Raw genomic sequence first — 12,981 nt, forward strand, 5'->3', positions numbered from 1 at the left:
TTTTGCTACTGGTTTCCTTTTAAAGACATACACCTGTGTGAGTAGTAGTCATTACTATGCATTAGAGTCAAGTGTGCAAGACTGAGTAAGCCCCGGAGCTATACTGCTCACCAGGTTTGAAGACAGATTCTGGTTTCACTTCGATCTCATTTTTCTCACTTGAATGCTTTTGAAGGCTGAGTTGGGCACACAATGGATCCAAGAATGTGACGCAGACATTTCCCCCCCATTACTAATCTCACCTTTAGGGCTTAAGATTAAGGGTCACCTGGTTCCCAACTCCCCAACTCATGCTGTTGTTATGTTGCTGAACGAATCTTTTCTTTCACAGGTGTGCCACCAAAACCACAAATGGGGCTGTTTCATTTATGACTCACAGGGAGTGGGTTTTTTAGCACTGTGAGTGTAGTGTTGAAAAATCTGCAAAACAAATATTTCCTTCTGGAGTGGATGACGGGAGTAGCTACTGGAGATAAAGGGGGGAAATTAACACCTGTCAGTGACACTGCTCCCACATGTCCATGCAAGACAAATTGTTAAAATCCAAGAGGAAAATGTGATTGTAATGAAAACAACAAAACTTCACCACCTCAGAGAATTCATTTCAGAGAATAGAGAAGGCCTCTCAGTGGCCGAGTTACCTTTTCACCTGTCAGTGGCCACAGACGATCTGTGATGTTTGAAATTCGATCTGGGTGGCAGCTGCTCCCCAGATAATAACCTCTCAGTGTTTATTCAACGTTGAATCATTAATCCTGAGTGTGTCCTCTGGGGTGGTGGTGGTGGTGGTGGTGGTGTGGGGTGGGGTATTGTCTTTCAGGAAGAATATCAAAGCCTCTGCTATCTGCCAGTACGCCTTCTCAGATGTGCAGAAGGTTTTCGAGGGGCCGTACATGGAGGTGCAGGACTCGAAGTGGAGGGAGTTCACAGGGAAGGTGCCAGAGCCAAGACCTGGATCTGTAAGTCTCGCCAGCTAAAACCGCTCTTTATACGACCATTCAAGAAAAAGAGCGCTGATCATTTCTCTGCTTCTCTTTCTCCCGTATCTCGCAGTGTATAACAGATCTGCACAGGTCCCAGGGCATCAACTCATCGCGAGACCTCCCAGACAATGTCCTCACTTTCGCCAGAAGGCACCCGCTGATGGCCAGCCAAGTGCACCCAATAGGGGTGCGTCCTCTCTTGTTCAAGAGGAGTGTTAACTATGTCAAGATAGCCGTGCACAAGGAGCCGGCGCTGGATGGAAACATTTATACTGTCCTGTTTTTGGGGACTGGTGAGTTTTATGACCGAACACTAAAAAAATCAACAATAAATCAATCCGAAAAACAAGTATTGGCTCTGTGACGCTGTTTGTGGCTTAATGCTAATGTCTGTATGCTAACAAGCTCACCAAGACAATGCTAACACGCGGATGCTACAGTCTTAGTTTGAGCATGCTAACATTTGCTAATCAGCAAAAAACACAAAGTACAGCTGATGGGGGACCTGATGATGGCGTTGAACGATCACCAAAGTGATTACAGTTCATGTTGAGTGGGGGGTGTCATTGTCTGAACAAAATCTCATGGCAAACCCTCCACTAGCTTCGGGAGATATTTCAGTCGTGACCAAATAGCGGGCTGCTAGCATGGCTGAAAAAACAACAGTGAACCACACTGCTGCACTGGGTGACATGTTCCTTCATTACCATGAACCATGGACACTGTAATTTATTTCAATCCAATGCCACATACACGCCCTGCTGCTGGAAATAATCACCGAGTTTGTATTAATCCACAACTGAAAATAGTCCTGAACAAATCACTATTGTCTCCTGTTTGTGCTGAAAACTGCAGTGCCCGGTTGTTTAAGAGAATGACTGAGTCTTCTCTTTAATTAAACTGTATATTTGTGACCTGTTTTTAAAGATTTGTGTTTTTGATAAAAATAAATAGGCGTAGGGTTGAGTGCCAGAGAAATTACAGGGAAGTCAGAAAGTCTCGGTTGACGGCCTAACACATGATTGATTTATTCCCTCTCCAGGTTACTCTAGTGTCTTGTTTGACAAGGTTGTGTCTTTTCTTACAGATGACGGGTGGCTGCACAGAGCTGTAGACATCGATGGAGAAATGCATATCATAGAGGAGCTGCAGTTGTTTGATAAACCGCAGCCCATAGAGAGCATGGTCATATCCTCAGCTCTGGTATGTATTCATGTATTCATGCAGAGTTATGCATTAAAATAATTAAGGTTTAAATTGCCTTTTTATGCTAAAGTGGTGCAAATGAAAACATGATAGATGATGTTCTGGCTAATAAATGTACTGCATAGAAATGGAGTGTAAACATGTTGTTGATGGAGTCAGTAAATTCAAACATTATTCAACAAATACGCTGCTTATATTGCGGTGCATTACATAACTCGTGTTGGCTTTTGTAAATTTAGGCTTTAGAGCTCAACAAGGAGAAAAAAGAGTAACACGCAGACACAACAGAAACAGATTAACCAATTATCTTTTGTGTCACAGCGGAGCATCTATGTCGGCTCCCACTCTGGAGTCGTGCAGGTACCGATGTCAGCCTGTCAGAGATACACTTCCTGTTACGATTGCGTGTTCGCCAGAGATCCGTTCTGTGGCTGGGACGGGAGGGTGTGTGTGGAAATATCCTCACGGGCACAGAGGTGAGGGAAACACACACACACACACACACACACACCTGCACACTAATAAATGCACACACCTTGATACATGTAGACTCAAAGGCACATTGTCCCAGTGAGGAGGCAAACACACACACACACACACACAGCCTCACGGTGTTATATATTTACATTAGACTCGAGATTTGACAGGAAACCAGACAGATAAATTTACTTTGCTTCATCATAGATCCTGAGTCTGTATCTCCCTAAACCTCCTGTGCAGCTGCATCTGTCTATTTTACTGATTCATCTCCTTAATTCCCTCCTGAAACTCCCATTATGTTTTCCTCTGTTTGTTCTCTATCTGCTGATGTGAGCTTTTGGATGAAAGTCTGAGACAAGAGTGGCTGTCTAAATGAAATCGAAAAAATTAGGCTTTTTTTCCAGATAAAAACACAATATAGGGACATTATATAGCTTAATTTAGATATTAGAATCACATTTTCTCAGAGCATATTGTTAATATCAGTCAAATAAAACTGAATTGTTCAGTATAAGCGATGGCATGATAATTAAGTACAATGATTATTGTTAGAGCCTGTTGAAATGAGTAATAAAGCTCCAAACAGAAGTTAATAATCTTGACACAGGGCTCATTTTTTTGCATTATACGACCTTTTTTGGTTGATGTTTACTTCTTCCTTCTGGGCCCAACAGCAATCCTGGAGTCTAATGAATTATTTATACAGCTTACGTTCCCTTCCAACAGAATTTTTATGAAAGCAGGTCTAAGACAATGTAGTCGACCTCAATTTTTCTCATCAGCTCTGTTCAGCTCAGCAGGAGCTTCTTCTGGAATGGGAAGGTTTGAATTTCGAATTATTACCTTAAAAAACATTCAGATCTGAAATCACCTTAAATCAGCATTTAGAAGAAAAGAAGAGTGAACGTGAAACTGAGTGAGTGACAGTTTCAGGTAATTAATTTCATTTAATTGCTGTATAATATTTCCGTCAGAACTGTGGAGGAGTATAAATATAAATTTGTACTTAATTAAAATACTTACGTGACCCTCCACTACTTATTGCAATATTATGAACTTAATTAACTTAAAATCCTTGATTGTGCATCTTGTGAAATGTTTTCATTGTGGCCTGGATCAGTTCGACACTGGCTCTAAGCAGAACAGGAAGTGGTGAGATTCAGCTGGGAAGGCATCCATACATGAACCACTGCATGTTTCCAGCCCTCTCAAGCAAACAGCCTCACTCATACGCAGTCACACATACCTTAGCTCAATCTGGCGCTGGGGTCTGTTTGTGCCTCTCTTCATTCACTCTGCATGAGTGAGTAGTAGACATCTTAATCTCCATTACCGCAGCAGACACATCAGCCTCTCCTGTGGATTTGTTGTGGAGTTTCTCTGGGCAGCAGCACATTCGCTGAAAGCAGCAGAAAGAATTGAACGTTAATGGGAGATCTTCCCTGTCCCCCTGGTTTATAACGTACAATATCCACTTCATTTCTAAAGCAATTAAATTGTTTTTGTTATCCTGAGCTTTCTATAGAGGAAAGTGAACAGTCTGCTCTCTGGTGTCGGAGAGCAGAGATACGGATAGAGAGTCTGCACTGAACTGCATAGAGAAGCATTTATGTCTGCTGTTCCCTCTGCCTGGAACCCTCTGCAGGTAGATTTCAAACTGCAAAATTCAACTGTGAATTCAAATTATAGCTGCAGAAGCTTCTCTCTTCTGACTGCAGGTGCTGTGGAGCATTGCTCAATCTTGATGTGTTTTGGAGAGCTCTTGAGTTGCCATGCAGGTTGTTTTCAGGGTTAAATCTTGATTGTAGAGGTGATTTTTATAATCGCCTTCCCGTTTAATTCTGATTTTGTGACATACTTTATTATATCTGTCTTATGTTGTTTGTCTGTGACTCACTGTTATTCCTGCCTATCATGGCCACAGCTCGACTTGAACAGGGATGTGTGATCTCAGTGGTTAAATAAAGGTTAAAGACTCATTTAATGTAACTGATTTTGAAACTGCCTTATTTCAGGTCAAACCTCACTCAGGACATCCTGAGAGGAGTCAGGGGCTGCAGGGAGAATTCAGGAAATGGTATGTTAGAACGCACACGCATGCACATACTGTAAATCTACTTTAATGCTGATTGAGTTTAACACTTTATTTCACCTCCCTTTCTGTCCTGGTGATTAGTTTGCCTGACTCCCTCTCTCTCACACACACCCACACACGGATTATGGGGTGAAAAAAGTCCATCCCTTCTTTTCTCTGCCGGAAAACTTAAGCACTTAGCAGCTATTAAAGGATTTCATTAGGTGTGTGTTCCTTTCCCATCCCCCAGGTCCCAGCGTACACATTTTAATCAGTTCCTCTTCTTGCTGGAGGTCAGGCGGTCATGCTGGCTGCATTGCAGGTCTCCCTACATTTAAAGAGGCTTATGAAATGTAATAGAAAGTGATGCTGAAAGGTTGAGCCGTGCAGGTTGCTCACTTGAACTCTTGTAACCTGGGCGACCTGACATCTCTTTCCATATCCATCTCTCTTCTTGTCACGCTGTCTCTATGTCTGTACTGTACCTTATTTCACTCGTTTCATCTCTCTTTAGCTCCGTCTCATGTCTCTTGTTCTCTGTTTCCGTCGCTCAGTGGTCCATCGGAGGCGTTCTGTGATGTCGGGTGACGATGTTCTGCTACAGTGTGAACTGCGCTCCAACCTGGCAACTCCGCGCTGGACTCTAAACGGCAAAGAACTCCAGGGATATGACCTGAATTCGGGCTACCGCATCGGCACAGATGGCCTCCTCATAATCGGAGCTCGTGCCCAACAGAGCGGCTCTTATCGCTGCTTCGCTGTCGAGAACTCAGCCTCAGTGCTGGTTTATCTTTACACAGTCAGGGTGCACACTGATCCGTACTTCCCCGTGGAGCCCACAGCCACGACTAACCCCACCACAGTTTCCAGCCCAACTGTCTTCTCCACCAGCAGCCCCACCGAGCAGCCTCTGCCCTCACCTCCTGCCCCGCTGCCTCCGGGGCCTGAGTTCCAGACCTACAGACACATGGAGGCCGTGTACATCTCTCTGGTGGCGGTTCTCGGAGGGCTCTGCCTGGTGTTGACTGTGGTGCTGCTTTATGTGAGCTTCTGCACCAGTCGGGCCTCTCGGGACCGAAAGTTCTCTCAGCAAGGGATGCACGTTCTGGGGGCGTCTGAGAGAAAAAGGAGCTCCCATCTTGAACTGAAAACCATCTCCAGCCACTGCAATGGCCGCCAGGGTCGTCGGTCCATCTCAGTGCCAACCTTCGGGGACATGGGCGACGGTTTCCTCCAGATAGTTCCAGGCGAGGGCCAGATGTCGCCAACAAAAACGCCTCCTGAAGCCCCTCCTCTTCCTATGCCACCTCCACTTCCCAACATGGACTATGCCAACGGACTGTCGGCCACTCTGCCCAGCGTGCTGAGGAAGATGAACGGGAACAGCTACGTGCTGCTGAGGCAGGCCGACCCCGAGGGCATGTCACCGCTCTACCACTCCTTCACAGAGGAGCTCAACAGGATCCTGGAGAAGAGGAAACACACGCAGCTGGACCTGCAGCCTGACGAGAGCTCCATCTAAGACGCCCCTCTCGGTCTTTGTCCCACTGTTATTTATTTTTACCCCAACTGTGACCTGTAGTTGTGGGGAGGACTGACTGTATCAAACGCTGCTGTTATGTACCCAGTGTCAGAGTACCTGCAGGTTGTGTCCTAACCTGATCTGAAATGTGCAGCCTCCTGCATCTCCCGTGACTGAGTGGCCCATGATTTCACTTCAACAATGGACAACACTAACCAGAGATTGCTGTTCAGAGAGAGGAGCTGTGAAAGATTTGGCCAAAGACTGCACCAGTGCATAAGAAATTACCATGAGTGGGGAGCTTAACGATGCTGCCTCGGCGTAGACTCTCTGGAGGCTTGTGAAAGATAATAGTCATGTGACAACAAGGCAAAAGTACAAAATGGAACATGGGTTAAAAAAAGGTCAGGAGGTGATCATGTATTTTTTAGACTGCAGAGGTTTTTAGTGCCATGTAATATTAGCACTCTATGGAGCTTAAAGTGATACTCCACCCAATATCTATGGCATATCCTTCATGTAATGTGATTGGCCCTGTGTGTTTGACATGAGGATGTTCCTGTTTGTCCAGGAGTTTGTTGTGGTTCCGCAGTCTGGGGAGAGAACAGGTTTGACTCGCCCATAGTCTGTAGTCTGGACTTTGCATCACCAACGCAAAGTCCTTCTCGTCTGAAGGACATGGTAGTTTGATTTGGTTGCCTTTTCTCCACATGCAGGCAGTTCAGAGAGAGTACAGGAAAAAAGATGGATTGCAAAGTCAAATTTCTGCACAGTGCAAAACAACAAATCATACAACTGGCTTTCCGTCCCATCTGACCTCCAGATGTGTTGCATTAATGGCTAATAAGGAGGTATACCCACCCACCCGTGCTGACTCTCCAGTCTCTTCTTATACTAAAATACTTTTTATTAACCAAACTTTCAAGAGGAAGTAGTGTATTTATCCATGTTTGTACAAAACAGTTGTGTTTGCCAAATACTGAGCACATAGATGGACAAGCAGAGACTTGGATTCTGCTGCAGGTGTACTTTTGCTCTCAAGTGAAAACTGGAAGAGTTGGAGTCTGTTCTAGGGCTGCACGTTTTTTTTTTTTTTGCTTAATAGTTTTTTTTTTCATAAAGTAGCAAAAAACCTCTTTGTCCAATCTGATGTATTCAAGTTACTTGTTTTGTCTGACTAGTGAAAAAGAGGCAAATCCTCACATGTGAGAGGCTGAAACAAGTGAATGTTAGGGATTTTTACTTTAATTAGTTGATGAATCGACTAATCGATCACACAGCCTCCTTTCTATCTGTTTAATGCATGAAATAAAGATCTTATGTGGAGTGTCACTTTAAGAAGCCAGTTCTGTTACAGCGCATGAGAGCACAGGTGTGTCGACAAATCATACATTTCAATTAACTTAAACCAATCTTTTCTCATTTTCCTTTCTTCTCATGTAAATAGCAATAACGACATCACTGTTGCAGCTTTCAGTAGCTGTGTGTTGTGCCAGTCCCAATGGAAAAACCTGTAGCACACATTTTTTTTTTATTAACGTCTTTCTGTTTTTAGCATTTGTGTATGTCGGAAAATTGGTCTTCAGTGGGATATTAAAGGAGCATCTCAGTTTGTGGTCAGGTTGATTAAATTTACTGAAGACCACAAATTGGCTTCAGGGCTCAAGAGGCTGAGAGGAAAACACAACACACGCTAACACACAAACTGTAAAGAAAATGCTTACTTGCTGTTTTATATTTATACACCTATACATACTTATACTTTGTCAGACTGACGCCCTATTTTTGGATGATTATTCATTATACCTTGAAGATTTTTGCCTTCTCCTGTGACATCAAGACAACAGTTCCGTGCCAACTCTCTCAAAGCACTGGATTCTTTCAAAAAGGACGTTACAAAGAGAAAAAAAATGCTTTTCATCGGGTTCTTACAGCAACAATAAATGACAGGCACACAGATTTGTGTTTGTCCTCTGCTGTGGAAAGGCTGCTGGTGGCAAGTTTCCAAATCAGACTGGAGAGGACCTTCACACATGCGGCACACAAAAGCATCCCCAGTGTTTACCTGACATCAGAGCAATGCCAAAACAACACAAACTGCAGAGCTTACAGTATTTCCTGGCAAGGTGAACAGCACTATGATTAAATGGTGCTTGTATAAGTTGGGGAGAAGTGACTGAAATGAATCTCTGAGTAGTTTGTAAACGTGTCACGGCCAGTGGTAAGTAAAGATCTGTCTTTCCAGCAAAGCGTCGAATCAGCTCTTGTAGCAGCGGCTCAGCAGCAGGCCCTCTCTGGTGACTCGCAGCGTGCATCTGTCAGAGCGTCGCTGACAGCAACAGCGACGTTTGGCTCACCTCCAATGGAGAAAGGACGGGGGCTTCTGTGTCTGTGTCGTTTTTGCAGGTGGAGGCGGACGGGAAAACATTTGACCTCCATGTCCTGGTTAGCCATGCAGGAAAGAGATGATGATGAAAAGAGGCAGGAGCTGTTTTGGACTTGAAGGTTTTCAGCCATCTTCTTGTTTTCCTAGAAAGCCACTTTATTATGAACCTTCTTCGAAAGAGAGAATATAGTCCATTCAGTGCACTGTATGCTGACTGGTAAATGCGCTTCAAACAAAGTACTTACCTAGCTGTGTGCTTGTGTACGAAGCTCTTTTTTCAATCTTTGTACAACAAATATTGTTCCTTTTTGTGTATACAGCTGAGAGCAGCACCATGAATATCGTTGAGGATAGACAGTTTGGAAGTATGTAGCTTTATCCTCTTTTGAAAGCAGGGCCAGATCACACATTACCCAGTTGGTTTTCCGCATACTGAAACCTTAACCCCACTTCTGCTGATTATGTTTACTGATTCTCTTCAACCTGAACATCTCCCTGTAATGTTATGCTAATCATCAGTTTCACGTTAATACAAATAGGGGAAGTATCTGACTGCAGCAGAGCAGGCTGGCCTCTTTAATGAACACTGACTATAAATTGTTTGCAGAAGTATTTGTTTGGCCATGCATTATTTGAACATATGAGACATTTTTTCTACTGCCAGAAATAATATGGATGCAGAAAAATCTTCTGATTGGGCGGAGTGTGCTTATGCATTTCCAACTCTAGCATTTCCAACTAGGCAAGTTTGGAATTGGAAATTATTGGAAATATCTTTTGACTTGACTAATGTTGCTATATTCCTTACCTTATGCAAGTCTGCATTCCAATAACAGTTATTCTACATATTTTCCTCTTGGCTGTGGGATGAGGCAGGGCTGCCCACTTTCACTGCTGCTGCTTGTCTTCATGTGTGAATCAAAAAAAAAAGGCATTACCAAGGCTTGAACTAAACAGAAAGTGTCACTATATGCAGATGATCTACCTTTATACATTGTAGACCCCACTAAACCAATACTATATATAATTGACACCGTTTCACAGTAAGTGGAAATATCTTGATATAAAACAGCGTTTTGAGGGGTGGCTATTCCTTCACCTGACCTGCATATCCTGGTTATCCATGCAAAGAACAGATGATACAGATAAAAGCTTTTCAGCTGTCTTTTTTGTCAGTCTCTTTATCCTTTTCACTAGTTTTCATCCTTTTTCATTCCTTCCCTCTCTCTCTCCCTCTCTGCTGCTTTTCTCTTCCCCGTCTCATCACCCCTGCATGACAACATCATCTATTACTCCCTCCGCTGTCATTCACACTCTCTCCCTCTCTCTCAAGGACCCTGCTGAGTTTACAAATGGCCACGATGGCCCCTAATCAATTAGAGCCAGTTTTCAAAGAGCACTTGAGTTTGTGTTGATGAAGGCAGGAACTGGAGAATTTTCTGCATTAGTTTAACATCACAGGTATGATAAATGTTTGTCTCACATTTTTAGCTGAAGTAATGGATTTATGAGATATTTTTTATAAGCATCAGACAGATCAAACATGAATCTCTGTCCTTACATTTTAATGTACCCAAAGTGCTGACCAGGATTGATAAGATTTTTTTGATCCATGCTAATTCACAAGTGTGATTCATTGGAAATGTTTTTGTTGGGTGTCATTTTATTTCAAGTTTAAAATTTGTAAAAATTTCTTCTGAGTTCAGTACATTGCTGTGTTTAACCATGTATTATACAAAAGCTCCTATAATTAAGTTAACTCATCGAGTTGTGGATAAACTTTATCATGTTGGGAGCTTCATCTGAATCTGTGACCATTGCTGCTGCTGCTTCTTTATCACTCAAGGACAATCTGTTTACAATAGCCAATGGCTCTGCACCGCATTCTGTACTATGGACTTTATGTGAAAATAGCTAACGTGTTGGCTACCAGTTTTCTGTTCATCTTGTCTCTGTACACAAACCCACAGTGAAACACTTGTTTTTGTGAATTCAGTAACAGTAAATACATCCTGCTGATTCAATATGCAACCTACAGTATATTTTATGTAGATGTAGATCGTTTCTCTAAGTGTTGGCCAAAGAAACTGGTGTAAAGAGTCCATAATTTGCACTGCTCTTACGTAAATACTTTGTAGTATACTCCTGTAAACTGTGACACTGTCCATCAAGTTGGTTCTGTATGATTTTCTGATGTAGATAATGAACTTACCCATGTGGTCTTGGCTGAAACGTCATCGCTGCTTTTTGTAAGATAGTTTAGCCACTTGAACTGTTGACAGAAATTACTTTTTTATGTTGAGTCTCATGTCTTATTTATTTGAACTCATTAAATTTTCACTTGCTTTTGTGAAGATAAAAAAAGAAAAAGAAAAAAAAAAAAATTTGCATTATGTTCAGCTTGGGGGGGAATATGTTCATTGTCAACAGCCCAGAGGGAAAGTCAGGAAATTACATGCAGAAAACATGTTCACACTGGTTCCTATTCTCTTGACACCATGATACTCAGTTGTTTTTAGCTTGTGGTGAGACGCAAGGCCACTGTCCTCCACTGGGAGTGGAGCCCACATGATCCCAGAGTCATTTACATACATATATAACAGAGCAGAGGTATAACATAAGCTAAGGTGGGGATAAAATGACCATTTTCAGAGCAGCCTTCAAGGCTAGTAACTTAGCAACAGCATCTTTATTTAGAGCCTTTGAAAGTCCTAGCGTGGGTCAAGCTGTGCCAGTTCCCATTGGGGAGCGCGGGTGTGATGAGAGCACAGTGGCTCTGATAAATGTAATTGGTGCCATAGATAAATGAGAATGCAGGAGGTGAGCATCATTGGCCATTTAATGCTTTAATTTCATGTCTTTTATCAAAACTGGCAAAACAGCTACAGCAACAACACTCATTTTACCGAAATGGGGTCATAGTAATTTACATATATTTAAAATTTAGCCACTTTTATTGGTTAAGTAGTGACAGTAACAGTAACTGCAGTGGAGAAAAGTTACTAAACATTTAACTCAAGTACTGTACTTGAGTACAATTTTAAGGTACTTGTACTTTACTTGACTATTCCAATTTTCTGCTTTTTATTTCTACTCCACTACTTTTATCTGACACTTACAAATTGCTTTTCTTATTAAGATTTTACACATGAAATATAAGATATCATATGCACTATTATAGATGAAACTACAACAGCAGCTGCATATACAGCTGTGAAAATGAGCTCTACCTTGACAACATTCAACGGCTGCTTAAATGGTGATGAAATGGTAATATATGATAATTTGAATGGGGCCATTTTGCATAATCGGTATTTTTGACACTGATATTAAAGTCCATTTTTCTGCTAATACTACTGTACTTTTACTTTAGTAAAATTTTTAAAAGCAGGACTTTTAATGTACTGGAGTCCTCATTATGGTATTGAGTAGTTCCACCTCTGTCTGTATGCCTGGGGGTAATTTAAAGGGAAGGGGCATCCATACTCCTATCAAACATGCAACTCAAGTGCAGCTACTTGAGAGAAAATGAGTGAAATCATCAGCAGTGCCCAGCTGCACAGCGCGACTCGTGTGTCTCTCACTCATCACCATCCTCTGCAGTTCTCTCACGCTCATACCCTACATAAATTTTCACAAATAGCCAAACCATTTCCTGCGGGCAGAGTTATATATGCCAGCAGACTTGTATCCATCAATCAACAGAAACCGGCAGTCTATCCTGGGGCATCTTTCGCGTTTGCCCCATGCAAGTCTTCTCATTTGTATTCATCTGATGACTAGCATTTGCTTGTATATGTCTATATTTCTTGTGCAGAGGAACGCTGAGGTTATCTGTGCAGAGAAAGCAGGGCATGCCTTTTGCAGTCAAAAACAAAAAAAAAGATGAATTTGTGATGTGAACTGCAAAGAAAGCAGCGAGTAGTTCTGCTAACATCCACCTTGTTGAATTTCAGGGGAGTGTTAGTTTACTGTTCCTGTTTCTATCGATACAGATGACAGCTCTGTGCTGAAGGTTAAGAGTTGTCCCTCAAGCTATCACACAACCATCTGTCATGTTCATTTAAGCTCTGGATCATTTAAAGGTTGTGCAACAAGGAAACCTTCAAACCATATCAGTATTAAACTATAAAAACACGTGCATTCCCTGTGTCATACAAATAAAATAAGGTGTACATCAGTATCTTGTCTGTTAAGTATTTTAACTGCATGTAAATCAGTTAAATTTAAGAATGCAGACAGCGTCGCTGGAGTCAGTTTTGCTCTGTTGATCTGTTCCTGACAAGCTGTTCAAACACAAGCCAAAAGAAAATCTAAATTTAAACACCAA

The 12,981-nt window shown here is 42.2% G+C and overlaps 1 protein-coding gene across 2 annotated transcripts in view; it reads left to right on the forward strand.

Annotated features, from left to right (window-relative positions):
• The window catches only part of sema4gb (sema domain, immunoglobulin domain (Ig), transmembrane domain (TM) and short cytoplasmic domain, (semaphorin) 4Gb), a 42,332-nt gene extending 29,489 nt beyond the window's left edge, over nucleotides 1–12,843 (forward strand). For both annotated transcript variants that reach the window (XM_071462057.1, XM_071462058.1), the window contains 6 exons: nucleotides 821–959; nucleotides 1,054–1,276; nucleotides 2,071–2,186; nucleotides 2,511–2,665; nucleotides 4,685–4,746; nucleotides 5,298–12,843. In XM_071462057.1, coding sequence (XP_071318158.1) covers nucleotides 821–959; nucleotides 1,054–1,276; nucleotides 2,071–2,186; nucleotides 2,511–2,665; nucleotides 4,685–4,746; nucleotides 5,298–6,265 — 1,663 coding nt within the window. In that variant the 3' untranslated portion in view covers nucleotides 6,266–12,843. The remainder of the gene's footprint in view (nucleotides 1–820; nucleotides 960–1,053; nucleotides 1,277–2,070; nucleotides 2,187–2,510; nucleotides 2,666–4,684; nucleotides 4,747–5,297) is intronic.
• The last annotated feature ends 138 nt before the right edge of the window (nucleotides 12,844–12,981 follow it).

Source organism: Trachinotus anak, unplaced genomic scaffold, assembly GCF_046630095.1.
Source record: "Trachinotus anak isolate AG129_WGS33_773 ecotype Australia unplaced genomic scaffold, CSIRO_AGI_Tana_v1 ptg000025l, whole genome shotgun sequence".
Lineage (NCBI taxonomy): Eukaryota > Metazoa > Chordata > Actinopteri > Carangiformes > Carangidae > Trachinotus > Trachinotus anak.